The sequence below is a fragment of the Doryrhamphus excisus genome, linkage group LG8 (genome assembly GCF_037039965.1).
Source record: "Doryrhamphus excisus strain RoL-2023G ecotype Guam linkage group LG8, RoL_Dexc_Guam_v1.1, whole genome shotgun sequence".
In the NCBI taxonomy this organism is placed as follows: domain Eukaryota; kingdom Metazoa; phylum Chordata; class Actinopteri; order Syngnathiformes; family Syngnathidae; genus Doryrhamphus; species Doryrhamphus excisus.
This window is the reverse complement of record NC_136364.1, coordinates 8,067,111-8,091,486: the sequence shown is the minus strand read 5'-3', so window position 1 is coordinate 8,091,486 and position 24,376 is coordinate 8,067,111. Positions and strand designations below refer to the sequence as shown.

Genomic DNA, 24,376 nt, shown 5'->3' with positions numbered 1-24,376 from the left:
ATATTACTATGCTAACATTTAGCATGGTGGTAAACGTGAAACACTTCTCTGTGTCCCCTCCAAATGGGAACAAAGCGGGTTCTGCAAGGATTTACCTTTTTTTTTCGTCCTGAATGTTTCCATCCCAACAAGGAAAAGACACGCGTCTCAAACGCCACAACAAAAACCCACGGGACCAAATTGCCCGAGGTCAGCGTTTGGACTAAAGTGACACAGTCTCACGCGAGCTCACAAACACACGAGACACCACGACGCGCACATAAACACACGTAACTGATCCCCTCGTCTAATGGTTCCCAGAAGCCTGAGAAGGAGGCTCCTTGCTCTTTCACGGCTGATGTGCACGTGTGTGTGTGTGTGTTCATGTGTGTGTTTACTATTTGTCAGGCCTCTTAAGTCTGTCTGCCCTCCAACTGAGTCAAATAAGTCATAAAAGGTGAAACAAGAGTGATCTTCAGAACTTCATACAAGAACTTGTGTGTTTACAGTTGGTTGGGGGTGGGCGGTATTTTGGTGTTCCAGGGCGAGCAGATATACAACGCGCAGAAAAATTTTACAGGTGCTGCAAATTCTTCAAAAGCGGCCGTGAAATGACATGAACAGGTGAACAGATGTGGAATGGAATTCCCGGCAGGTGGTGGAAATGAAAAAAGCCAGCATGAGATGGATGATCCTACTTATTGAACGTAAAGATACAGCGAAACGCTTGAATTCAGGATCAAACTGTGTTTACACTTAGTTGACATGGATCCAGAATGTTTACAGTCTTTTAAAAGCGCAGACCTATAACAAACACACCCACCTCTAGAGTCCTCTGGGGGGCGCTACTGTCTTCCGTGGATAAGAGTGATCACAACAGTGAACAAGTCAGCAAAAATTCCTGGAGTTGTGACCAATTTCAATGGTTTTCTAAACATAGACCTCACTTTCGCATTCATGTCAAGAAAAAAAACTGCTCTTATAATTCTTTAAAAATAATAAGAGGCACAATTCAACAAAACAAATCAATACAACCCAAAATGTTAATTAATACAGGAAAGATATGCTCCTGTGAAGGGCAGACTCGCATGCCAAGACACATAAGGCTATTTGAATAAGTATGCGGAGGACTTGCTTTAGACATGCAGATAATCATAGCAAGCCAGCGTGACATTAACATGTCAGAAAACAAGCAATTAGCTATTAGCATCACATGGTCCACGTAGTCCATGTTTTGCCTCTCTCATTGGCTGCAGAGGCCCCACTCCGTTGTATCTTAACGACTGTCGTTTTGCGCCTGAAAAGACTGACACTGTTCTTGTTGGGGCATGTTGCGATCCATTCGATGCCCTGAAAACGTCATCACAAGATGCTAACGGACGCTCGCGGGCTGGGCTTGCTAGCCAGGTTACACTACACCAGGGACATCAAACCTGTTATCACCGTGCACCCCATCACAGTTATGGTAACTATTAGAAACCATATTTTACTGTATCGTCATCCCATCATATTAATAATAATGATTATTTTAATTATGCGGGCTGCACAGCGCCCGAGTGGTTAGCACGCAGGAGACCTGAGATCAAGTCCACCCTCGGCCATCTCTGTATGGAGTTTTCATGTTCTCCCCGTGCATGCGTGGGTTTTCTCCGGGTACTCCGGTTTCCTCCCACATTCCAAAAACATGCTAGGTTAATTGGCGACTCCAAATTGTCCATAGGCATGAATGTGAGTGTGAATGGTTGTTTGTCTTTATGTGCCCTGTGATTGGCTTGCCACCAGTCCGGGGTGTACCCCGCCTCTCGTCCGAAGACAGCTGGGATAGGCGCAACCCTCGTGAGGATAAGCGGTAGAAAATGAATTAATGAATTTTAACCATGCATTATGGATAACAAGAACATAATTTTATGATTGACTTTTTAGGAAAAAATTACCACAAATGTCAGAATTCTGCTTCAACTTTTCAAACAGTTCCAAGTCAGCCGTGGTGGCAAAGCAACCAGGAAGAGATGGAAGAGAAACTCAGGTTAGTAGTGGTGTGACGTCACCACTTTTGGGTGATGGGGCTCACGAGGCCTGTTTACCCAACATCCCAAGCTGACCTCAAGCGGACTTACCAGTATTTGGGTTGAGATTGAAGGTTCCGCCAGAGTTCCCGGACTGGATCCTATAGGTCACCCTGCCGTTCTCCCCTCGGTCCGCGTCTCTGGCCATGACGTAAAGCGCCACAAAGCCGATGGGCTGGTCCTCCATCACGCTCACCGCCGTCGGCGAGCTGAACGCCGGCTCATTGTCATTCACGTCTGTCACGTAAATCCTCGCCGTGACGGAACTCCACAGCCTCTCTCTGGCGTCCAGGGCGGAGTCAGTCGCTTTTACAACAAGGATCAAGCTGGGGTTGACCTCGTGGTCCAGCTCTTGGTTTAGAGTTAGGACCCCAGTGGAAGAGTCAAGGGTGAGTAGGCCGGGAACATCGGGCCACTGTTGGAGGATGGAGTACCTCAGGTCACTATTGGGCCCGCTGCCGTCCTTGTCTATGGCCTGGAACGTATAGACAGACGTGCCTGGTGGGACGCTCTCAGAGACGACGATAGTAACGGGGTCCTCTGGGAACTGGGGGGCGTGGTCATTGCTATCCTTTACGTTAATGTCAAGGTTGACAAGGGTGCTAATGGGCGGGGTCTGAGAGAGGTCATCCACCTCGATCTTGAGCGTGTAGTGAGCGTCTTGCTCATAGTCGAGAGGTCGGGCCAAGTAGACATCTCCCGTCAGGCGATCCACAACAAAGGTGCCGTCCCTGTCAGTACCCCCCACCACCATGTAGGTCACCTCGCCCCCTGCTGGGTTCTCTCCATCATGGAGGCGGACAGAACCAATGACTGAACCCGGCTTGGTCTCTTCCACAGAGTTGAACGCTACAGAATGTGAGCTGGTCTTTGAAGACGACTTGTTCATGCTGAGGACCTGCAATGAAAGACAGGATGTTTATTTGAGGAGCATCAGCATGAATTTCATGTTCCTCCGACAGCCCCTGGTGGCGGCCTTTTTTTTTTTTACAAAATATGTCCTGGCTTTTTGGCACAAGTAGAAACACATTTCGTCTCAGATTTGTGTTCTTTGGGAAAGTAAACGCAGTTACAAGAACTTTTTACAGACTTGACTACATCACATGAAGCCTGTTTGATGTGATCTGTTTGATCGGGTTTGGAACCTGATGCCACTGGCGGGGGAAAAAAAGACAGTAAAATTCATCATGACACGACAAAATCAGTTGCATTATTACTTGTGTACTATCCTCTTGTGGGGTGAATAAATAAAAAACCTGCAGCAGCTAATGCCAGTGTTGTTGTAGACCATGCAAAGGGCTTGCACTTCATTAAGCAGTGCCATTAATTGGAGCGTTTAGCGTAATTCTAATGAATGGAAAAAAATGAACAGTAATCTAGTAGGCATTGCCTTGCAGTCATAAGACTTCGTGATATCTGACATGACAAGTTATAAATTGCTTCCACATTAGACGGAAAAAGAAGACTGTGAGTAGATGACGAGCTGAGAAAATAACCCTGAAAAGATGATTAAAGGACATAAAATCAACTCGGCGGGTTAGGACAACAGTGCATTGTTTAATTCACTTATTGAATAATTATGTCTTTCAGTCGATTTTTTTTTCATTTAGGAAAATCTGAGTTATAAATTTGTTTATGGTAAAGTCAATTTTCCTGGAAGCGACACACTCCTGTCACGGTGTGAGCTTTCTGCTCTGTGTTAGAAATGAAAGAATACGCTAAATAGTATTTTGTCCTGCCACTCATTGCAAAAAGGGGGCTACTGTTTTGAAAAAGTGTTGAAGTCGCGCCGTCCAGCCTCGATCAGAGCGCTCCACAGCTGGCACTCATCACCACGCCAGCTGGGAGTGTTTGATTCAGACCCACTTTTCCATTTCACGTCTTTTGAAACGTCACAGGGGAAGAGAACGGGAGGGAGGCTTGTCAGGGTGAGGCTGATACGTCTGAGGGGCCCACAGACATCGGTCGTGGACCCGTCTCAGCCCCCGTGTCTAAATACAGTAGGTGAGCGCTGAGTGTGTGTTTGGCCTGGCTGGGCTCCAGATGAAGACTGACCTGGATGGTGAGGGGGCAGGAGGCGCTGCGAGGAGGCAGTCCTCTGTCTGTGGCCATCACCGTCAACGCATACTCGGAACGCTCCGAGTGGATGAGAGGGGAAGATGAGTGCAGGTCGCCGGTGTTGGGGTTCAGAAAGAAGCGCTCGGCCCTCGGACCTACAAGACACGTGGTCCAAAAATTGATATACAGTTGGATCAGGATAGGGTTCAAAGCGATACAATCCTATTCCACCTTTTTCTGGTCACAACTAAGGCAACTCTATTAAAAATATCCTCATAAAATAGTAAGGGGGAGGGATCAAAACCATTTTCATGGTTTTTCATGGAAATGTACATTCATTCATTCATTCATTTTCTACCGCTTATCCTCACAAGGGTCGCAGGTGTGCTGGAGCCTATCCCTATCTTCAGGCGAGAGTCAGGGTACACCCTAGACTGGTCGGCAGCCAATCACAGGGCACATATAGACAAACAACCATTCACACTCACATTCATACCCATGGACAATTTGGAGTCGCCAATTAACCTAGCATGTTTTTGGAATGTGTTTTTGGAATGTCGGAGTACCCGGAGAAAACCCACACATGCATGGGGAGAACATGCAAACTCCACACAGAGATGGCTGAGGGTGGAATTGAACTCGGGTCTCCTAGCCGTGGGGCTTGTGCGTTAACCACGCATCCGCCATGCTGCCTATGGAAATGTACATTTCACATTATTTCAATTCTGCTTCTTAAATAGATGATTGTCCTTCAAATTAGGGCTTACTAAGAGAACCTACGGCAGGCGTGTCCAAACATTTTCCACCGAGGGTCACATATTGAACAATGAAGGGATGCAACTTTGCCACTTTTTATATTATAGAAAGCAAAACATGTACAAATAAGAAGTAAGAAGTTTTATATATAAGAAATAACTGCATCACAGCATTGTGATATAGGTCAACAAGCCGGCTATTAAGAGTAATTTGCCCATTTTTTCCCCATTTTTGAAAGAAGTGTGTTTTTTTTTTCATTTTCCACTTTCTTCTGAAATAATCTTCTAATATTCTCATAGAATTGCAATTTTTTTCTTGTTAGCATACCGCTTTTTTCTCTTAATATTTACTGTAGACTTAATTCTTATAAAATTGCTGCTGTTTTTCCCATTTCTGATGCTTTTTAAAATTTTCCAGCCATTTCCACTTTCTTCTTGTACATTTTCTTCAACAATACCAACTCTCCATTTTGTTCTGTTTCTCATAATACAATGTTTTAAAACATCTTTATAATATTTCAACTTGATGCTACTAAACTGACTTTATTTTTCCTCATATTACAGTATTCTCATAAAAATGAATTTCTTCTAATTAGGTGGTGACTTTTTTGTCTCTTAATATTTAGTTATTTTTATTTAATTATTTTTATTATATAAAATTACTGCTGATTTTTGCTGTCTGTTTTGGTTTAGTTGTGGGCCGCACTTTGGACACCCCAGGCTTAAGTCAAAGTACAGAAAACAAGAGTAGCTCTTGGTCAAGTGTCTGAGATACCAAAGCAGTAAGTTTGAGCTCTCCCACCACTGAAACCTCAAAGGGAAGGACGTTTTTGTCAAGCATTTACTGTTAGCATTTAACCGAGCCAATAAGCGAATCCTCCTTGCTAGCTCGGTATAAAACCCAGACACAGACGAAGACCAATGCGATTTACAGCAGAAGGTAATTTGAATGAAATATATTTGTTTAAATTGATCATTTTCGAGGACAAGGAAACTTAATGTCCTAAATGTAGCTAATTTTAGCTACATTAAATGTAGCTAATTTTAGCTACATTAAATGTAGCTAATTTTAGCTACATTAAGTCAACTGCTACCTGTTAGCTAGCTTCTTAGTGATAATACTGTAACTAGAAGAAGGAAATGAGAAGACGTGTGATTGAAAAAGTCTTATAAATTCAGTTTTTGAATGAGCTAAGAAACAGGGAGTTTAGTTGCATGTTGTTTGCTGACAAATGGTATCATGGTCAGAGATGCCTAACTCAGGATTTGATATTGTACCTGACAAAGAGTAGAATACGGTGCCATTCTCGCCTTCATCGGGGTCTTTGGCTTGTATCGTACCCAGAAGAACCCCAGAGGACTGACCCTCTGACACCTGTTGATTAGACAAATAAATATAATCAATAATATAAATAAATATCACCATATGTCCTTTTCTGTATCTGGTCTTGTCGGATCACCTGAAGTATCATCTTTTTCCCAGGCTGGCTGTGGATAAATACTGGAGCGTTGTCGTTGTCATCCAGGACACTAATGAAGACGGTCCCGGTGGCGCTGCGAGCGGGTGAACCTCCATCTTGAACGACCACCGCCAGCTGGTAACTGGACTGCTGCTCCCGGTCCAGAGTGGCCCTTGTGCTCATCTCACCTGAAGCAGAGAAAAGGCCTCACTGGGGGCGATTGTACGTAGCGATACAGGCGATAACGGATGACACACGAGTATTAAGACGTACGAGCACATCTGCATGCATGTTGCAAGCTTGCCAGATGCTGTGGAGACTCGCGAGGCTGCCAGAACGTGATCACAAATCAGAGTGCACGTCGCCTCGCACAGACTAACAGGCTCAGCAGGCCAATTAGAGCACAACAGGATGCTGAGCGCTGCTGTCGCCACCGTCTGAATTATTTATGGTGGTAATGGTGGTTATGCCGCTTATCATCATTAGGGTCGCAGGGGTATGTGGTAAGGAAGATGCCATTTTAAATTTAATAGATTTAAATTATGAATAATGCAAATTTGAAATATTCTGTGGGGCAATGTGACGTTACGTACAAAGTGAAAAAGTAAGCTGCTTACACTCGGTACATCCCATTCACGACTCACCTGTGTGTGTGTTTATATGGAAGTTGCGGTCGGGGTGCAACAGGCGGTATCCAAGGCGTCCGTTGGGGCCGCTGTCTCGATCAGTCGCCAGCACATGACCGAAGCCCGTGCCTGCCGGCAGGTTTTCTTTCACCGCCATGAAGACCCTCGTCTGCGTGAGTCGAGGGGAGTTGTCGTTCTCATCTGTCACAGATATCCGCACGGTGGCGCTGCCGGTCTTTTTCAACTGTCCTTGACCAGCAGTGGCCAGCACGGTTAGGAGATACATGTCCTTGACTTCTCGATCCAGAGCGCTCTTCACAAAGAGCCAACCGCTGTCTGCGGCGATGCCAAAACCAGCAGCGTCGCCATCCGGGCGAATGTGATAAGCAAGAGGGCTGAAGTAACTTGAACCAGACGTTTCTCTGTTCAAGGCGCGAACACGCAGGAAGCGTGTGTTTATCGGAGTGCCTTCTTTAAGTTCCACACGGTAGCTGAGGGTATCAAACATGGGTCCCTGGTCATTCTCAGCTTGGACGTGGACCACCAACATGAATGTCGCACTAAGCTGAGGCACTCCGTTATCTTTGGCAATCACTTGGAGATCATAGCGGGGAATACTCTCATAGTTAAGGAGCCCCACCAGTCGTATCTCCCCACTGCTGCGTTCTATGCTAAAGGTCCTCTGGACCCCAGTCGGAGAGGACAGGTCAAAAGACAGCTGGCCATTAGCTCCAGAGTCTCTGTCCTCAGCTTGGACGCGATACACGACAGTTCCCATTTCAGTTTGCTCTGGAAGCAGCAGGGACTCAGAGGAGGAGGGAAGAAACACAGGCGGGTTGTCGTTAACGTCCTCAATGGTGATGTGTACGCAGGTCTGACCAAAGGCCGGAGGGTTACCAGTGCGGACCTGCACTTCTAAATCAAGAGACGACTGGACTTCATGATCTAATGAAAGACTGGAGCGCAGGGTCCCGGTGTCAGGGTCCACTGTGAAGTATCCTGTGGGGTCCCCGGAGCTGATGGTGTAGGCAATATCTCTTGAGGTGCCTGGCAGGCGGGAAAACCAGACACAAACCAGAGGCAAGTTAGCATCACCCAGGAGGCTGCAGTGGAAGCACTTAAGCATACGCCTAAGAGGCCGTTTTTCAATTTAAAGGGTGGATTATAAAAGCTTGGAATATGAAAGTATAAACACAGCTGTGAAATGGAATTTCTGATTGATGTGTTGATGGAGGTAAGACTGGTTGACAGGTGCCGCTTCTGGTCCGTACCTGTCTTACTTTTGGCCTGAACGGTCCCAACGACGGTCCCCTGCAAGACATCCTCAGAAACGGAGAAGTAGTACTGTGCTTGTTCAAACACGGGTGGCGCCACCAAGCCTGCCACCACACTGATGTTGACCTTGGCATTAGCAAGGGCAACCAGACCTCCGCCGTCCTGAGCTGAAATCACCATCGGTATGACTGTGTTGGCCTTGCCGTGGACGGGCCGAGAAAGAGAGATCACACCTGCAAAAACAAGAGTACACTGAATGGATTCATCGTATTTATTAGCCGTTAGCCATGGTATTATACACAAAGCTACACAGGTATAAAACAAAACAAATGCACCAACCTGTGTCTTTGTTGAGGGTGAAGTAAGGAGACGAGCCTCCAGATACAGTTTTGTATGTAATCTTGCCATTTTCCCCCGAGTCCGAGTCATAGGCCATCACTCGGACCACAGAAGTACCAGGAGCGCTTTGCGAGCTCAAACTGACAGCATAGGTCAGCGGGTAAAAGGCGGGTCTGTTATCGTTAATATCCACCAGGTCTACCTTTACGTAGGCTAGGGTGCTCAGTCCGCCCTGTCCGAGAAACAAAAAGATCCCTTGTTATTTTATACCGTCACATCGGATAAATCACCAAACACTCATATGTGTTGCAAGTAGAGCGTATTGATGGCGTAGGGGAAAAGCAGAAATAAAATTCAATGCATAGAGTGACCTCTGAGAATAGTCCCAACAGGTCAGATTGATAGCCTCCCCCAGGAGAGGCCTGCCCAGGGCGAGAGGTCTTTCTGCAGTCTGTTTCATAGGCTTTTCATTTGTGTCGAATACAATGCAGCCATTTCATTTGGACCAGGTGGCAAAAACAAAGGAGGCAGCCGTTCAACCCAATAAAATATTACTGCTTGACAGCTGAGGCATTTTTTTTCCCCCCATCTAATCGTTTTAACATGGCCATCATTTTCTTTCATTTCTCAGCTTGTATTTTCATAGGAATATTTCAACAAAGTCTATGCTCTGCAGCCCGCACAGCTTACACTGGGTGTTGCTGGCTTTATGGGACACATTAGTGTAAAGTATTGTTTTCATAAAACCAGGGCTCACCCCGTCCACTGCAGTAACCGTGAAGTCATAGCTGTTCTGGCCGAGATCCCGATCCAGCGCCGCCCGAGTGCAGATGACACCGGTCTCCTTGTCGATGGTGAACTGAGAGGCAATGGCGCTGTTAGGGCCCGAGCCCAGGGAGTAAGTGATGGAGCCGAAGGAGCCGCCATCTGCATCTGTTGCCATCACCTATGAAGAAGAAAGCACGGCTGACTGAATAATGACAATCCCAAAGTCAGAAGTCAAGCGCAGGATATATTACAGTCCAACAAGAGCAAGATAGCAGGTGCTGTTTGAAAGCATCTTTGGATTCTGTTTTATTTATCTGAGCCAAGCAGGCCCTCTGGCAGGATGTGGGCTCTCAGGGAATGAAGGAGGATGACTTCTCCAGGATCCGGGAAGGATGCCAGCATGGGAAACTGCCTGCTTCAGGACTGGCGTCTGTCTACAAAGGACAGTGACGGCGGCGACTGCGGAACGGCGGTATACCACACAGTTCGCTTCAGTGTGGCGCATTATACCCTGTAATGTCCCCCTCGCTTGTGGTGTGGTTTTAATAAGAGCACGCCATCTACAGAGGGCTGGAAGCGCTGGCGTCGTAAAAAAACCTAGCTGACGAATCGTCAGCCACGCAAGTCGTTTACTGCCGACAGGATCTCCCATGACACAGCGGGGCAAAAAGACCAGTCCTCTACAGACCAGCAACAGTTCTCTTACAGTAAGACTCAATCTAACAAGTTTATTATTCCTCCCTTTTACTGTGTTTTCATCATCATAATTTGTTTGGGTGCTTGACTATGCAAAATATCCTCACACAATTTCAACAAAAGTCTACTCTTGAAATTTTAGCACACATGTTGTGGGTATCAATGAAGGTACGATCAGTGTTGATTTATATAAGGATTGTTTAGCGTTGGTGGGGGTTTTCTGGATACCAAATGCAGTCTCAGGAACACTTATTACATATATTTTTACATTAAACAGCCAGATGTTCGATTGGTGAGACCATCAGAAAGCCTCCAGCCGCAATTATTTCTTAGTCGGCATTTCTATTGTCATTTATATCTTGCCTTTCTCCACGGTCTGATCGTACTGTCATTGTTATTGGTTTTCTGTCCATAATCTCCCTGGAGAAAATTACCAATATTTTGGTAATGTTAAGTTTTAGAGTTCAAAAAAGTAATCCTCTAACTATCCAAAACGTGTTGTACACTTTGCTCTTTGACTGAGTTTAAATCATTAAACGCCGGAGCTTAAATGTAAACGTACGGTCAGGGGTGTGCAAGCTTTTTACAAGAAAATTGAAGGGCACCAGGGGGCCACTTTCAAACATGTAATAATATATCTCATTAATAATCATCCTTCCATCTTAATTGAGGTCAGGTTGCCAGGCTAAGACGTCAGCCGAAGACGAGAATCCCAGGATTCCCTTTCTCTGGCTGCTTTGTCCAGCTCCTCCCAGGCCAGCTGAGAGACATAGTCTCTCCAATGTGTCCTGGGTCTTCCCTGAGGCCTCCTACCAGAAGGACATCCCCTGAGCTACCTCATCTGGCTCCTCTCAATGTGAAGGAACAGCAACACTACTCAGAGACACAGCGTCTTGCCCTCTCTCTACGGCAGAGCCCAGCCACCCTACGGAGAAAAACTAATTTGGGCCACTTGTACCCACCATTTTGTCCTTTCGGTCACTACCCAAAGTAGATCCACCGGTAAATTTAGAAGTGTGCCTCCATTAATAATCATTCATTCATTCATTTTCTATGCCGCTTATTCTCACAAGGGTCGAGGGGGTGCTGGAGCCTATCCCAGCTGTCTTCGGGCGAGAGGCGGGGTACACCCTGGACTGGTGGCCAGCCAATCACAGGGCACATATAGACAAACAACCATTCACACTCACATTCATACCTATGGACAATTTGGAGTCGCCAATTAACCTAGCATGTTTTTGGAATGTGGGAGGAAACCAGAGTATCCGGAGAAAACCCACGCATGCACGGGGAGAACATGCAAACTCCACACAGAGATGGCCGAGGAGGAATTTAACTAGGGTTTCCTAGCTGTGAGGCCTGCGTGCTAACCACTCGACCGCCGTGCAGCCTTATTAATAATCAATTCATTTTATTTTTACAATATCCAGAGGGACAATAAATGGCCCCGGGGCCGCACCACCACACCTGAGTCACCACCAGGAGCGCCGCCAAGAAAAAGCAAGTTCATCATCCCAACCCGACTCTCTTCCTTAAAAGATGCTATGTGTGAGGATGAAATTGTTGAATCATTCATTTTGAGGCGATGAATGCTGGAGGTGAAGGGGGGGGTGCCGTCATTCAGGCTCCACTCTCATGCCGGAGCAGATGGGAGGCGTGGATGATTGTAACTCCAAACAGAGGGCGAGTGGTGTGTGGGAGTGAGGCAGGCAGCGATGAAGAATAATAAACCACACAAGGAAAGGGGAAAGCGAGAGCAATAGGAGGCAGCTACTCCATCTTTAAACGCGCTCAGGCTGGGCTTGCACGGTAATATTTTATCACTTTGACTCAAATAATGAGCCCACAGTGTTGCGAGCTTGTTTTCTCTGCAGTTGTTTGACAAGTATTAGCAGCGCGGGGGGTTAAAGGAAGGTTGCGGTGTGAAGAACTACTAGAAATTATGAAATGCGGCTTCATCCAGAGTGGAAATATCTCCTTTCTTACGACGAACCCATTCACAGCAAACTGTGTGATATTTGAGCAGATTTCTTTTGGTTGTCCAAGGTTCACCCACATGGAGCACATAAAAAACCCATACAAGTTTCATATTTATGGTATGAAATGGAAAAAAGTAGTGAGGGAAATAAAAGGAAAAGTTGGAGGGGTGGTTGCCGCAGCCGTGTCCAACTTTTATGCTTCCCTTCAACACTCCACTGGGCCGGTTTGAAAAGTTTCACTACTGCAAAGTAATACGGTGAGGATGTTTGGATACGCGGCTTGGATGCGCAAGCACAATATGTTCCATGTGTTTTGCGTACGTCTCATTGTTGGGAAGGAACACTCAGATAGCAAACCACACATTTGCATCAAGTCCTAACCACTTCTAGCCTGGACCGCCCAAGGCTATCATCCCGACCGGGCCCCCCCTGTGTAGGTTAACAGCGGCGCATCGGTGTCATCTTCCTGCAAGGTTTCCCATACAAGATGACATGAGGCTGTATGCAAATGAAAAACTCAAGACGGGAAAATTAGCCAAGCCACAAACCGCTAAGCCAAGGGGACGAGGAGAGCCCAATAAAACACGGCCGTTGGCTTGAAAACAAGCGTCGTAAAAGTCTGAGGAGGGGAAAATGAAAAACGCTGCAGTGGAGCTACGATGTCACGACAAGATCTTTCACCTCAAACGTCTGCCGCAAAGATTTGCTTCCTTTCTTGCATGTTTACTACCAGTGGAACCCTTTAAGTTACACAATTCAAAGTTGGACCAACCTGTGTCTATTAGAGCTGCAACAATTTATTGGGATTCAATTAGTCCTTTTTTGATGTAAAAATGTAAACATTCTCCGAAATCAGATCACACACATCAGCTTTGACATTATTGGACCAAAGCACTAACTGAACTGATTCATGGACGCAACATGCTTTGGATTAATCGACCAAGAAATGACTTGTTAGATGCAACCCAAGTGTATATCTCGCAAAACTTCAGTAAAGCCTATAAGACTCCAGCTAACGTGATCATCGATAGGGCTTAACACTTGTTATTTTGTTTTTTCTTTGGTTTTTTTGTGTTGAATATGTGATAATGACCGTAGAAGTGAAAATGGAACAGTAAGCTGGCCACAGCACAGTACAATACAATATGGCTAAATTGACAATGCCGACTATAGTCAGAACTGGTTCTAGACCCGACCATGAAAAGTGAATTTCTGCAAAGTAGGAGTCCATATTCATAAATGGAGTTTAAGACCTAATAAATGTGTTTTTAGCATTATTAGACCCCTCTAGGCATGAAATAACACTCCTATAGTCACTTTTACACCTGATACTGTACCTGATATACAGCAGTAGCAGATATATAATAAGACAATAAGAAAATAAGACGTCTTAAACATAAATACAACATTACATAGACTCACACTTTTGTATTGACAGGATACCTGGTGGCCATTATGTCATCAATAATAAGTAGTAGAATACGACTGTAATAGCACAGTGAATAATCACACAGGAGCTGCTGTCAGCCACAACTCATGCCAGTCACTGGCTCACTCCACACTGCGAACCATGCTAACACTCTGCAATTCTACAGCCGCTAGATGATATCACACACATCACACATAGGCGCACACAAGTTCACAGCAGGTTGACCAGAAAAAAACACATTAAAAAAAATAGAGAAACAGGAAAAAAGTTATGTATTAAAATCATCCATTGATTGATTTTCTACTGCTTTTCCTCATGAGGGTTGCGGGGGGTGCTGGAGCCTATCCCAGCTGTCTTCGGGCGAGAGGCGGGGTACACCCTGGACTGGTCGCCAGCCAATCACAGGGCACATATAGACAAACAACCATTCACACTCACATTCATACCTATGGACAATTTGGAGTCGCCAATTAACCTAGCATGTTTTTGGAATGTGAAACCGGAGTACCTGGAGAAAACCCACGCATGCACGGGGAGAACATGCAAACTCCACACAGAAGATGGCCGAGGGTGGAATTGAACCCTGGTCTATGTATTAAATTATTATTTTTAATTAATAAATATTTTTTTTATGAAATGTAATAAAATATTCAACTTAAATGTTACGTGTATAAAAAATTATACTGTAAATAATAAATTAATTTAGTATTTTGTTTTTAAAAAACACAAGTCACTCGGTCACGGTCATCCTAGTCTTTTCGCACCGTCTCATCTTTATCATGTAAGTCATTCACAACCCTCTATTTGGATTGAAAAGACTGCAAACATAATCTGGGCTCATCAACCACAGCGGCAGCAGCAGCTTGAGGTTTTCTCCCCACACTCGCGTTGGTGAGTGAGGCATGATGGCCGTCTTATCAGCAGTGTTTGCTGGAGCCCTTTCAGTAAAACAAGCTGGGAGAATCCAACCATAACTGGGACACTTTGCGGTTCTCCCATCAGATTCCAGGAGCCTTGCGAAGGAGACCGTCTGACGGTTGTGTCCGCTAAGGAGAAGCAGATTCACATGCCTCTGTATATTTATCTTCAATATGCTGAAACTGATCAGGGAGCCTGATGCTCTAAAAAAAGAAAAGAAAAGAAAAAGAAACTCCTGGCCTACTGGCTGGTCTCGGTTTGCGGTCGGAGAGAAAGTCTAGGAAGCTCGTTATTACCTTCATTTTTCTTCACCGATGGACTAGAAAGGTTCTCCTCACACTTATCAAATATGCTTCCTTAACTAATAAACACTCAATCAAATCTGAGCATTGATGGAGCGGCGAGGCTTGAGGACGTGCTGCAGTCCAATATGACCACCTGCTGGTGACGTTGTCGTATTTTCCCAGGCTACTGTTCTTCCACCAGCCTCACCGTGTGGAAGTAACGACAGTGAGTAAATGAGCGACGTGGAAAAAAAAGCCCACAGAGGCCCATAAGGGGTCAGTGAGGAGGTTTTTAATCACGCTCCCCCAGTCAAACAGATTTGTCTCCCGCCGTTCCGCCGCGAAGGCCGGCCAATCAGAACGGCGGCGCTGCCAATCCAAATAGGCCGCAAATGATGGAGCACGTATGTAAATGTTTGCCCACTGGGAAATTATCGCATGCATCCATCACCTCACTTCCGCATGCAAATGCCCTTTCAGTGCACCTTAAAACATGCAATCAATGTCTGAAAGCTGCAAACATCGACGAGAGAGACGTCACGGCCCATCAACGTCACGCCAATCGACTCACGGCTGAGCGTGATTAAGCGGGATCTTCTGAGCAGTCATGGCTCAACCCAGCGCAGATGAGAATGAAGAGAAAACAAAAACGAGCTGGGCCAGAGAAATACTGAACCTCTAAATCCCTGAGGGTCAAAATTTACGAGCGTTTGCTTTTATCTTGCTTGGCTACCTGAACGCAGCGCATACCTGACCCAAAATGTGCTTCACATTTAAAAAGGTATGAGGTTTTACTGATACACTCATGTCAGAAAAGTAGGACTTCCCATGTTGGCTTTTATAAATGGCAAGTGGACTTTTGACTTATTCAAGGTTTGAGCTGGGATGTTCGTTAGCACGTACTGATGACGCAACTGGGGGTTCCGTATCTTGCCCACGGATGTTATCCGCGCCGGATTGCTCATCTGGTGGTGGTTCAACCAAACCAAAGTTCCAGTGGTTACAGTCAGCACATAACTGCAACTTCAGAAGTGTTCTTTCAAGTTTGCAGTACGGCTCAGTATTACCACAGTACTGCCAAGTATTAATTGATCAATAAACTCCATCAGGCGTTGGTGAGATAGGGGCTTAAGGTATGTCACTTACAACCCAATATGGCCACCATCAGTGTGTTTACAGTCTGGTTTCGACCACATACCCTTTCTCCTTGAGTGGATACTTATAGGTTATCACATGATCTTATTATCACATACTATTTAATCATGAGCTTATTATCACATACTATTTAATATTTACTATTATACTAATATTTACTATACTATTTACTATTTAACCGCTGACATGTTGACAGAGCACAGATGGCAGCAAAACAAACGCTGTGTGTTCACGATCGTGCGCTGTTCTGATTGGTTGCTTCACAGGCACGATACCAGAGCAGCGCGGGGGCTAATACTGGACATGGTTAAACTCTATATTTTATCAGTATCACTGCCCTGGGCTTTGACACAGTATCATTTCGGCCTTTTCCCGTATCATTCATGGGCAGTTTCTAGGGTACAGGGCCAATTAATACTGTAGTATGTGGTAATTTCCTGGTATGATAGGCTGGAAACTACAAGTCATCATCATCAAATACAATTCCAACAACAGTTTCAAAGACCTTTTAATGGCTAAACTCCCACGCAAGCAATTACAAGGCGGCAGATGATAGGCCGATGCGGGACATGCTGATCATTAAAAGCCAGTAAAGGTAAAAGAGGGAAGTGTGGGGGTCGAGTGGGTGGGATTGCAGGAATGCGGCCAGCACTGAAATTTGCACAGCTGGTGTAAAAGCCTGCTGTTGCCGGTGGCGGTGATGATGTCCTGGCATCACTTCTGAGGAGGGTAAAGACCTCCTGGTGGGCACACACCCTCACACTAAGCACTAGAGTAGGTCACGTGTCCGCCAGCACCTCAAATAACCAAGATGGGATTCAGCGCTATGATAGTCCACTGCAATGCTATGCTACATGTCGGATGTTTGAGATGTACTATCACGGGCCAGCACTGAATAAAGAACATGAAACACTATTAGCTATCATCTGGGAGTCGTTAATAACTGTTGCAAACATCACGTCAAAGAGGCCCATACCGTAGCTCTTGTTTATGGCTTCACTTCTGCAGACCAAAGTGCTGGATGACTGATTGGACCCAAAGACTAACGGCACCATGTTCAAACCCAAACTGCCTGCGGGCGAAATGGATGGTTTGGCCCGAGCTCTTTGGCGTGTGGGTCACAAATTAATTCTCTTCCAAAAGGAACGCAGCTTTTGAAATCCTTTGAATGAACTTTTTTTTTTTTTACATCAGCTCCCAATTATCCATTTGCATAACCTCTTTTGTACGCGCTTCAGCAACAGACGTTGGAGAAAGTCACGCTTTCTCGATAATTGCAGAACAAAAACAGCCGTGTCAGAATCTCCTCCCTTCGGTGTCCTTGCCTGACTTCATAGGAACAATCAACTGCAGATTTGTCTTTGTCCAGATGTCCATTAAAGCTCGTCTGCGGGATTGTCCCGGAGAAGCGGCATAAAAACGCCAAGGTCACTAAGCGTCTTCATCAATCCTCTTCGCAAATATACGATCATGAGACTCTTGCCAGATCGTCTCATCCAGACTGAGCGCCAACTGTACATAACGGGGCGAATGCTTTGCCATGGTTATGTGTTGCTGTCCCGCACATGTGATGCAGGAAGGCCAGAAGAGCACTTCTTAGGTGAATACTACTACAGCGCAGTAGTCGGATATTCCATTTGATTTGTAGTATGCGCTAACATACAAGTACATATGTATTTCTGGAAACGTACACATGAATGTCTACCGCTTATCCTCACGAGGGTCGCGGGAGGTGCTGGAGCCTATCCCAGCTGTCTTCAGGCCAGGGTACACCCTGGAGTGGTCGCCAGCCAATCACAGGGCACATATAGACAAACAACCATTCACACTCACATTCATACCTATGGTCAATTTAGAGTGGCCAATTAACCTAGCATGTTTTTGGAAGGAAGCCGAGTACCCAGAAAAAAACCCACGCATACACGGGGAGAACATGCAAACTCCACACAGAGATATCCGAGGGTGGAATCGAACTGGCGTCTCCTAGCTGTGAGGCCTGCGTGCTAACCACTCCATCGCCATGCAGCCTCGTCACACTGCCATACTTAATGCAAAACAATCATCCAACTGATTCAATTTTCTCCAGAAGCAGGGCTCGACAATAACGATGTACCGATGGCCCGGGGCAAGTTAAAACAAAATTGGGGCAAGTAAACCCAATCAGTGATATTCCCGTCGGGCAAGTGCACTTTGGCATGCCATACTGCCAAGAGTTTTTTTAAAAGTGGTTCTTGTTGGGTGTTGGTAAAACACGGACTTTGTAATTCCGGTGGTAATTTGCAAACCAATCCTTGCAAATCTTGAAATGGATCAATCAGAATCGTTTATTTAGACCGTGGTCCGCGCTTTACCCACACCCGTTCTTGTTCGCGATCAACCAATCAGCGATCGTTTGACTACGAAAACATCTATCATGGCGTCCTTGCCAACATGGTCTAATTCTTCAATAACTTCTGAAGGAAAACACCAAAAACTGATGAAACAGTGCCCCCTAAACAAGTATTTTAATCAAATGATGGCACAGGTGAGTGAATCACATTACCCAATAACTTGTGTTGTCATTTATTATTTAATAAGCACAATGTTTATTCATTTTGAATGTACTTTTATTTATCAAGGCAAAGTGCCTAGAAGTCTCTTGACAATCCAGATTTCCATGCAACGTCATGATCTATGTAGGAAAACCACAAGAAATGATAATCATTTCATCTTTATTTGAGATTCTCATGTGACGCCACAAAATGAGATGATATCATTATGGCAGTCTTTTCATTTTACATGGGGCAAGCTCAGGCAAGTAGTTCTCACCTTAAGGATTCCCCATGGGCAAGTCATTTTTGATATTAATGTAGAGCCTTGAGAAGCCATCGTGTTGTTTGGATTCATCTCTTGGCATGTGTACCATATCCTTTTGGATCTATGAACACATTAACCCCTGACATGGGATATTTTTGTTTCTGTTTTGGTCTTTATCTAAATGTTAGTTTGTAAAGCATTAAAGTTCGGATAGTGGATGGTTGGAGTATTAATCAGATGCATAGTAGGTGGTCCACAGCTTGCAGCATGTCCGAATACCCTCATTCATCCGGGTCATTACATTCTCAGGGCGTTGAATCAATCACAACTGGACTGTTCAGGTTGTCTCAGAAGACGTTTCGCCTCGCATCCGAGCAGGCTTGATCAGTTCATGTTCAAAGACGAGTCAGGTCTGGTCTGAGGGGAATGATGCAGGATGCAGGATGCAGGATGCAGGATGCAGAAATAAACACTTGAATCTTGCACTGTCCCGTCGGATGAGAGGGGGGGGGGGGGGGGAAACAGACAACCTGAGCAATTCAGTTGCAATCGATCAATACCCTGACAGAGACTGCACTGGAATGTCAACATTCACACTTGTTAGCGGTGAAAATAGTGAGATTCCATCCGCTTATGACATTTCTGGAGCCGACTAATCAATAACTGTCTTGAGACTGATTAATATGGGCCTTCAAAGACAAATACATTCCCGTTGTCTCCGAATGTTGATGGGTACATTTGTGAGGCAACATCACAGTGGAGGTTTTCAACATTCAAGCTCTTTATCATCAATAAAACCAGATTCCTTAAATAAACAAACACTACGTCATTAGTTCTCCATGTGGTCCGCATTGAAACTGCTGAGTTGTCAAAGAAAAAAAGATGTCCCTAAACGTCACAGTTCAATCATTCTGCAGTTTACTCTGCTTTTTGACACAATTTTCAGCAGTACATGGACTTTTTTTCTTTTTTTTTTAACTTTCATTAGACTTTCTTGTCAAACCGAAGCGTCTGTCTTTCATCTGGACCTTCCATCTGGAAGCGATTAGGCATCAAACCATTTAAGAGTAGAGTTTCTGAAAAGGCACAACGAGCGGAGAGAAGAGATATTGTGCAACAAGGAAGAGAAAAAAAAAGGGGCAGAAAACAGCAAGGATGGGCCTGGAAAACTACAGTACATTGAAGAGTGTGCAGGCAGCGTGTAATACGATATTTTAGCCATTAAATAATCTGTACAGGCTAATCAGGCCCAGACATGTTCCAATAATTATGACGAAGTGCCTACTCTGTAAATTGCACACTCAAATGAAGTAACTCTCGGACAATATTCAGTGTATGCTATCGGGAAGTAAAATATGTTTGACATGTTTTCAAAGCTCCAGCTTTTATCTGATGTGCAGCCTGATGAGGATTCCAGTGGATAATTTGAGCCATCGGACCAGCCAAATTTTTCTATGGGAAAAGAACATGGATGGGAAGGTTTAAAGGGTCCCTGACATGATTCATTAACTTTGTTTCAATATCTTATATAATCTTTGGAATTATCTTCTACATTGTTCCATTTTTGAAGGCGAACGCTAAATTTGCAATACTGACAGTTATATCGGTAGCGCCAGCCATGGTTAAACTCTATATTTTATCAGTATCACTGCCCTGGGCTTTGACACAGTATCATTTCAGCCTTTTCCCGTATCATTCATGGGCGGTTTCTAGGGTACAGGGCCAGTTAATACTGTACTATGTGATAATATACGCATATCACTCTGTGTTTTAAAAGTGACCAATCTCCATGTCTTAAGGCCCAAGACTTAAGTCCATGTTCTGTTTCAGGTCTATCCCTTTTTTTCTATTGAAAGATGGTTGAGATCTTGGCTACAAAGACGGTAAACGGCCTCTGTCTCGTACGCCGCTATGTTAGTTTACCTGAGTGATCGTACTCCCATGGCATCGCGTTGTGGAATGAGACAGAACAGCGAGAGCTCGCCAGTCATGGCTGGTGCCATCAACTATAAATCTCATTTACTGTTGGCTTTTAAACATGTAACAATGTACAAACAATATCTAACATATTTAAGCAAAGTTGATGAATTATTTCAAGGAAGGGTTACTAATAATATATATTTTTTCTAATTAATCAAGTGGGCTTCAGTGCTCATTTACCACCTTTGATAAACTGAATGGAACATGGCTGACAATTCTCAGGGAAGATTTACGCTGCGTAGGAAAATAAACAACACTAAAGCCTCACAGAGAAGAATTAACCCATCGACCACCTGGACGCACGGAGGACAGCTCGCATAGTAAACCTGCACAAGACATTTGCCTGTTTATTTTTGCAAAGGTCAAATGGAAGAAGTTATTTTCTTACACACGCTGATTGCTGTTTGGGCCAATGGAAAGTAAAACAAAGAAAAAAAATTGCCCGTTGGAGTTTTTTTCAGCACTGAAGAAGTCATTTTGATTGACAAATCTTGTCACACGGATTTAAAAGGAGCTTTTTTTTTTTTTTGATGGATGTCCAGTTGCTGGTAGAAAGTGTAAAACCACATGTCTTCATTGGTGAGTAATGTCAAAAACATCACGTTGGATATGACAGCGATGAGGGACATGTCATGGATGAAGCGCCGTGAGGTCACGCCTGCACTGGACGCCCCGGCCTTTCAACTAAAGCCCCAAAGTGTCCTTATGTGGTTTGCATGCCGATTGAAAAGACAAAGCCAGACTTGGCAGCAGGAGACAACTTTGCAACCTTTTTGTCAGGACTACAAACAAACCAACTCAGGATGTTTTTGAAATCTTTTGCTTGATGTTAGTAAGATTACTCTGTTTAGTTTTCTACTTTCATTATACAATGGAACCCCGGTTAGCGTACGCCTTGGTTTGCGTACATTTTTCACTTAGGGTACGATATGGTACCCGTCTTGTTGTAAATCGGTGTTCCTCATGTATTTTTATCACAAAATAACTTTATTGGTGCCCGAAGTCAGCTGGGATAGGCTCCAGCATACCGCAAGCAACCCTAGTGAGGATAAGCAGCATAGAAAATGGATGGATGGAACTTTGTTAACCTCTATTGGCTTGCTAATACATAGAAACAGGAAGTGGAAGTCCCCTTTGTTACCTGTCGATGATGTCATTAGCAGTTGACTGTAATTCTTGGCTAATGAACACAGTTTTACATGCACAAAACATTTCGAAATGTATATAAACAACGAATGACATGATGTGGCGCCACCTTGGTGTTTTGCTATGAGTTATTTCTTGAATTCAGTTGTGTTTCTCAGCTTCTTTATTAAAATGCTGCCATTTGCAACTTTCTTTGGCTCCATTTTGGCTTCCTTTGCAGCCATGATCCAAAGAAAGGCAGAGACTTGAGGTGAGAAACAATTGAAGAAATAACTCATGGCAAAACAGGAAGGTGCCATCTGTGTTGGTCTCGCTGCCACACTGTGTCTTTGGCAACAATCACGTCTTCAATGAGGTAAAAATAAGCTTAAAAGTTAGTTCATCCCATTTATATGCATTTTAAATTGCTTTATGCATGTAAAACTATCCCTGTCAAACTATAAAAACATGTTTTGTGTTAACATTTTTGGCTCTCTGGAATGGATTCATGGGATTTGCATTACTTCTTATGGGGAAAAAGAAATTGATTAAGTTAGAGTACATTTCAGTTTGAGTGAGAACTACTGGAACGGATTCACAACCCTAACCAAGGTTCCACTCGAGAAGGGTGACTTTTGGGTTTAAATGACAATTAACTTTTTTTCTGTTTAATGAAGACAAACAAAGTGTTCCCGTTCTGGCTTTCCAAGCACAAACTCTTCCCGGCATGCGGGGTGAGGGGGGTGGGGTGCCTTTGCACTTAGTATGTGGTCTTGATGAGGAATATTCATCACTATCTCCGTGTGTGGTCATGTGATGCCTTTTGGCACACGTCACTGGCTACAAACACCACTCCTTTCATGGATACCTGTAGTCCACACAGGGGGATGAAATGCCCTGCACTGCACTGGCATTCATTTGCATCATGAAACAGTCACAGAGTACGTTTTAATCCCACCAGGCCGTGGTCTACGCACAGCAGCGCACAATTAGTGACAATGAGAAACACACTGCAGCTTTTCATTTAAAGCAGGGGGGGGTCCTAACTTATTCCAGCGTGGGCCTCATTGCGAAAAATGAAAGGATGCAACTTGGCCACTTTGATTTTTTGCCAAGAAGTTATACATTTCAGATAAAACTGCAGCTCAACGTCGTGATATAGGTGAAAAAAAGCCAATTATAAGTAGCAATTTTTGTCTTTGCTAATTTTTTCCCATTTGTGCTATTGTTTTTATTCAATTTTCCAAATATTTCACCTTTCATTAATGATCTTGGTAAATGTACTTCTTGTAATAGCACAACTTTATCCCCATAATATAACCAATTTTTTTGTTAATATTTAAACTGTTACTAAAATTACATTATTTTTCCCCATAACATAACTAGTTCATTCTTGTAATATTGCATCTTTTTTCACTATTCACAATTTTTAGTTTTTTTTAATTTATGCTGTTAATTTTCCAAGTATTTCAACTTTATTCTGAAAATGATTTGTATTTATTCCCATAATATAACTTTTCCCCCAAGCTAATTTTGAAAAAAATTCCCACAATATTACCACTTACTAAAATGATATTTATTTTCCTCATGATAGTATGAGTTTACTCTTTATTATTATTGTGAATATATTTTTTTCTCTTTTACAAGTATTTTTCATTGGTGCTGTTAATTTCTAATTATTTCAACTTTCTTCCTGTGAACTTTATTCTGGTGATTATGAATTTATTGGCATAATAGTTCAACTTTATTCTCATAACATAACTTTTTCGGCACCCATTGTTTTCCAAAAATTACAACTTTATTTGTTTTTGTTTTCACCATTCTTGACTTATTATGGCATATTTTGACTTCCATCCAGGCTCGCGGGGGTGCTGGAGCCTATCCCAGGCGGGGTACACCCTGGACTGGTGGCCAGCCAATCACAGGGCACATACAGACAAACAACCATTCACACTCACATTCATACCACTCTTTAACCGTGCAGCCATATTTTGACTTGATTCTGGTAAATTTACTGTAGAATTAAACATTTTTAGAATGTGCTTCCGGCTAATAAATTAACGGCTCCCGGGCCGCACTTTGGACAAGCCCGATTAAACGCATCTTTTTTCCATCTCTGTTCCATCTCCTTTCCTACCCCATGTCTGTGTTCTTCTCCGATGCCAGCTGCAGGACGCAACACATGTGCACACATCGCTGCGAAGCGAGACTGGGATGCTTTTAGTCGCCTTTGCAAGCACGGCACACGGGGCCAAATCTGCGGTGTGGCAAGAACTGCACTCCTCTGAAGCTCTTCAACGCTTAATTTACAGCCGCAGCCCGACTGAAACAAACTCTCAGCCTCCTTCATGCTTTTGACAGCAGCAATTGAGAAAAGATTTAAACGGGAGGCCAGAAGGAGACGTTTTATGTTTATTGCCTCGCTGAAATTGTCATTTCATTGTAGATTGTTGCAAAACAAAAATGAAAATAGACAGTCTGGGAAGCAGGATTGCGTTATGAATAGCTGCGGACCACACTGGTCCATCTCGTGGGAAGTTTCCCCACAAATAAACTCCAAAGAGAATCTATATTTGCAGCCAGCCCAGCATGAGAATGTCTTACGCTCAAACTAATGTCTAGAAACTATGCCTGAAATTGCATCATAAACATGCATTTGTCAGAGGGAAGTCAGCATGCAGACTAGGG

At 44.1% G+C, this 24,376-nt stretch overlaps 1 protein-coding gene across 1 annotated transcript in view; it reads right to left on the bottom strand.

Annotated features, from left to right (window-relative positions):
* LOC131134448 (protocadherin-16-like) overlaps nucleotides 1–24,376 on the bottom strand; it is a 98,849-nt gene that overhangs the window by 12,217 nt on the left and 62,256 nt on the right. Inside the window, exons 3-10 of the mRNA XM_058079740.2 lie at nucleotides 9,316–9,504; nucleotides 8,559–8,790; nucleotides 8,216–8,452; nucleotides 6,963–7,991; nucleotides 6,319–6,506; nucleotides 6,137–6,233; nucleotides 4,101–4,258; nucleotides 2,097–2,943 (exon numbers count right to left, since the gene is read on the bottom strand). Of these exons, the coding sequence (XP_057935723.2) occupies nucleotides 2,097–2,943; nucleotides 4,101–4,258; nucleotides 6,137–6,233; nucleotides 6,319–6,506; nucleotides 6,963–7,991; nucleotides 8,216–8,452; nucleotides 8,559–8,790; nucleotides 9,316–9,504 (2,977 nt within the window). The remainder of the gene's footprint in view (nucleotides 1–2,096; nucleotides 2,944–4,100; nucleotides 4,259–6,136; nucleotides 6,234–6,318; nucleotides 6,507–6,962; nucleotides 7,992–8,215; nucleotides 8,453–8,558; nucleotides 8,791–9,315; nucleotides 9,505–24,376) is intronic.